This window comes from Carya illinoinensis, chromosome 14 (genome assembly GCF_018687715.1).
Source record: "Carya illinoinensis cultivar Pawnee chromosome 14, C.illinoinensisPawnee_v1, whole genome shotgun sequence".
Classification (NCBI taxonomy): domain Eukaryota; kingdom Viridiplantae; phylum Streptophyta; class Magnoliopsida; order Fagales; family Juglandaceae; genus Carya; species Carya illinoinensis.
In genome coordinates, this window is record NC_056765.1 from 28,285,088 (window position 1) to 28,290,098 (window position 5,011).

The 5,011-nt window shown below is 37.3% G+C and overlaps 1 protein-coding gene across 1 annotated transcript; it reads right to left on the reverse strand.

Moving 5' to 3' along the window:
• Positions 1–556: 556 nt before the first annotated feature.
• Positions 557–3,934, reverse strand: LOC122294883 (probable LRR receptor-like serine/threonine-protein kinase At3g47570). The gene is made up of 2 exons (XM_043103867.1): positions 1,119–3,934; positions 557–1,013 (listed from the first exon to the last, which is right to left on the reverse strand). The coding sequence occupies exons 1-2, from the start codon at positions 3,835–3,837 to the stop codon at positions 607–609; spliced, it is 3,126 nt and encodes a 1,041-aa protein (XP_042959801.1). The 5' UTR covers positions 3,838–3,934; the 3' UTR covers positions 557–606.
• Between the last annotated feature and the right edge of the window lie 1,077 nt (positions 3,935–5,011).

Genomic DNA, 5,011 nt, shown 5'->3' on the forward strand with positions numbered 1-5,011 from the left:
CTGCTGTGCGATCAGATGAAGTTGCTCTGAGCTAGAGAAGAATGAGAAATCAAACAGCTCCTGAAACAGAACATTGATACAAGAAAGGAGCATCAGATTCAATATCCTCAACGACACATTTGCTGCATTTAGGGGTCATTTGATCTCCACACCTTTAGATATTAGAATCCCAAGGGATCCCATTATTCGTCAACTTTAGATTAAGACACTAGCTTTCAAGGGCAGAATGGAGTCCCATATAAACTCATGAAGTAAAAATCTCATTTGAGTTATGATTCTAAACGCGAGTATATGATCCTATTTTAAGCTTAACAGCAGTTTTGCAAACTTCAAAACGCGAGTATATGATCCTATTCTAAACGCGAGAATTCCATAAAAGAGCTTAGTGGAGGGGAAGCAAAAACTAGTGTAAGTACGTAATAAGTAGTCAATAGTAACAAACTTACTATGACTAAGATTATTTCTTTATTAGAAAAGTAATAACAAAACATGATGAGTCTCAACAAAAACAAAACTTTATTGGTACAAGCAATATCAACTTATACAAACCAAACAATAAATATCACAAAGACAGCAATAATAGCTACGTCTGATAATATGGTCCATTTATTCTTGGATTGCTTCATTTGTTTCACTCTGAAGAAACTTTTTTTTGACTAAATGAAGCTCAGCTACAACATCACTCATGTTCATTCGTTCTTCTGGCTGTTCAACTGAACATGAAAGTCCAATCTGAAAAATCGAACCCAAGCACTCTTGACTTTTATTTCTACTTGTATTGTTGTTATTTTGGCCATTATTCCTAGTTGTCTCTTCTTCCCTTTCTTGAAAAAGAATTGGATCCGCAATCTCAACTACTCTTTGAGGCAAGGCTGTCTTGACAAAAGAATGTAGGCTTAGACTGTCCTTAAAAATGTCATCAGTGGGCCTTTTTCCTGTGAACATTTCTAGTAGAAGAATCCCATAACTGTACATATCACCATAGGTGGATACCTCATTTCCCACTCCATACTCTGTAATTTGAAACAAGCACACTACATTAGAATGCAACATTAATGTCTAAAAAAAACAAAAAAAGCATTTATGTAAAGAAAGAAATGATAGAAAGGTTTTTTCACCAGGAGCAGCGTAACCAATAGTTCCCCTTAATCCAATAGTGCTCGAGTGAGTGGCTGAAGAGCTATGGTTACTTCCAGGAGCGAATCTTGCTATCCCAAAATCACCCACGTGTCCAACCATTTCATTGTTGAGAAGAACATTGCTCGGCTTGAGGTCACAATGAATTATTTGTGTTTGGCAATGGTAATGTAGATATTCTAATGCATTCGCAACATCAATTGCAATATCCAACCTCTGAAAAAGATCTAGATTTCTTTGGTCCCGATGCCTTTCATCTTCTATAGCAGCTGGATGCAACCATTCTTCAAGGCTTCCGTTGACCATGAACTCATAAACTAGAGCCTTGAAATCATTTCCATGGTAATCAACACTTGAACAAACTGTAAGAACCTTTACAAGATTTCGATGTCTGATGTTTCTAAACGCTTCACACTCAACAAGAAAGCTTCTGATGGCTCCATGGCACAGAAGGTTGAGGACCTTGATAGCAATTATAGTTCCACTCTCATCAAGAACTCCTTTATAGACTGATCCAAAACCACCCACACCAAGCAAATTTGCTAAAGAGAATCCATCAGTGGCTTTTAGGAGACTTTGGTAGGATATAGTCAAAAGCAAGTTTTCTGAAGAACTTGATATTGACACTTTTCGTTTCTTTCTCAACCAAGAAACACACAAAAAATATAGCATCGGAGTTACTCCTAGTATCCCCAAAACTATAAATATTATTAACTTCCAGGTTAAGGTCAATTTTGTATTCCCAGACTCTTTGAAGTTGCATTTAGGCAAGTGGATCTCAGGGATTCCCCCACATAGTTGGTTGTTCCCTGCAACTGAAGCTAAACTTAAATTCTTGAAAATGCCATCTGTTGGCACCGGCCCCTCAAAATTATTGTGTGATATATTTAAACGCTGCAATGAGTTCATATACACAAGAAATTCAGGGATTCTTCCTGAGAAATTGTTCTGGGAAAGATATAAGCTTTGAAGTCCTCTCAAGGAGCCAAGACTTGATGGAATAGTTCCTTGGAAGAAGTTTCTTCCCATGGATAGAGTCTCCAGCCTAATGCAACTACCAAGACTGCTCGGAATTTCACCAGATAACATATTCCCTGCTATATATAATCCACCTAGATTCTTAAGATTTTCAACTTCCATGGGAAGAGGACCCGTAAGACGGTTTCGGGACAATACTAGGCGAATTGATAAAGATGAGAGACCAAATATCTGTAGGGGTATGGAACCATTGAGATTGTTACGAGAAAGGTCTAGTGAGATCAAAGATTTGCAGTAGCCTAGACTTGATGGGATGCTTCCACCGAGGTTATTTCCAAACAAATGAAGACCAAATAACAAAGTTAGATTTCCAAGAGAGTGAGGGATGCTGCCTGAGAGATTGTTATGCGATAGATCCAGTCTCTTTAACCTATGAAGCCTACCGATAGCAACTGGAATGTTACCTGACACTTGGTTCTGTCCCAAACTGAGTCTTTCTAAGTTGACAAGATTCAAGATCCCACTCGGAATCATTCCAGCTATTTTGTTTGCAAATATTAAAAATACTTTTAGGGACAATGACAAGTGACCAATGCATTCTGGTAAGACACCACCAAAGTTGTTGGTGTGTACTACCAAAACCTCTAACATGGTTGCATTGGTCAAAGAGCATATAAAACTCAAGTCATGATCAGCTTCTCCACTTCCCCCTAACTTGTTTTGAAAAGCAGTAAATATTTTGAGCCTATGCAGCTTTTCCAAAGAAGGCACATTTCCAGTAAATTTGTTTGCTGCAATTTGTAATCTCTCCAAATTTGAGGCATTGGATATTGAAGGAGGAATGGAACCAGTAAAATGGTTAGAGGCAATGGAGAAGTCTCGGAGATTAGGAAGAGTAGTTATACCCAACTCCCACTGAACCTGACTCCCTCGCAATTGATTAAGTCCTACATTAAGAACACTAATTGAAGAGAGATTGAAAATTGATGGAGGGATGGTACCTGAAAACTTATTTTCTGTAAGTATAATAGCTATAAGATTTTTGAGTTGGCCTAGTGCATTCGGAATACTCCCACCCAAATTATTTGTGAATACAACAAGTTCTTCAAGTGAAGATAAGTTCCCAAGAGATGGGGGAATACTTCCCGTTAGTCTGTTATTCTCTGCATGAAATGCTCGAAGCTTTGACAAGAAGCTAAACTCAGTTGGAATATCTCCAACAAATTTGTTATAAGAAAGTCCGATTTCTTCAATGTTAGAGCAATTGGATAAATGGGAAGGGATTTTACCAACCATCGAATTGTTGTTCAAAAATAATTTCTTCAGTTGATGCAAACGACCAATTTGTGGAGGGATTTCATGACCAAAGCTATTGTTTTGGAGATGTAGAATCCTTAGAAAGCTCAAATTTCCAATAAAAGGAGATATAGAGCCTGCAAGCTTCAGAGATGGTAGGCGCAACTCAATGATTCTCTGGTGTCGGTGACCGCATGTAACACCATGCCATTGGCAAAAGTGGGTGGTTTCATTCCATGAGCTGAAAACCATGAAAGGATCCTGGCTTATTTTGGCCTTGAATTCAAGCAAGACTAGTTGGTCGGTCTCATTCCCGGCCATGGCACAAGTACTACAAGAACTAAAACACAAGACAAAAGCAACAAGAAGGATGCAAAAAGCAAACCAATAGACTAGTGAAGTAATCAATGTGGGAATGTGCGCCATAATGCTGAGAAAAATCTCAAGGAGATGAAATGAAGAAGGCTAAACTTGTTTCGGCAGCTCAAGGGAATAGAAACAAATTCCTAGAAAGGAAAATGGATATACATGATGCTCTCAATCATACCTCTTCAGTGCATCTTCTTCAATTATATATAGGGCATGTGATAAAGGAATGAATATGAATTCATTAATAATCTTTGACAATGACTTTAGTCAATGGTTGGCCGGTTACCAACCTTCTATATCAGTTACCTCTTATATCAGTTAATTCCCTATATTATTCAATGGAATCAGGGATGTTCTTTCTTTTGTTGTCCGTTGCATTGCACTCGAATTCCAATAAACTTAGATTGCATTTTACCCAATTCAATCCCAACTAATTATATATATATGCAATCCCATCATGTTAGGGAGATTTTATTAATCTTGTTGTCCCAATATTTTAAATAAACATTAACGAAGAATTGAGATACAGTCTTTGGATGTATAACGCTTGAAGATTACACACAGTTTGACCGGCACATGCATGCTGGTCAGTGGTCAAGTCATGCTGAAGTACTCTTTCCCTTAAAATGGGTTAGAGGTGAAGTCTGGTCATGTACGTGACGGGTGAGGAACGAAGGCTCCTAAGTCAAATAAATTTACGTTTGACGAACTAGATCCTTCCATAAACTTTTCTATTAATTTGTTGAGGTTTGGCTAATGAATCCACCACAATTTATTTAATTTCTCGATCCATTATTTCAATTATATAAAGAAATTTAGACCCTCCATTTAAAAAGCAAAATAAAAACATAAACTCGACGTACGGGCCGGATGTTATCAAGGCAACAATCCACGTTCAAATAACTGCTATTATTACTTTGTTTGGCCCATAGAGTTTGTATTCCATTCGAACAGTCCAAAGACGACTATAGTCTTTCGGTGAGTTTTGATACGTACTAGGTCTACAAGAATAAATATTATAAAAATAAGTTTATATATTGACGTGATTAAGGTGCCGATGTAGTGTTCAGTACACTTTACCACCCTATTCCATTTCGCTTCAAATTCCAGTCATTTCAATCAAATTCTGACCAATCTGGCTAGAATTGGATGTTTCAGTCCTCATTCCATTTCAGATTATTTTTATAATTTTCTTGTACTTAATTAGATGACATTTTTGTAAATTTTAAAT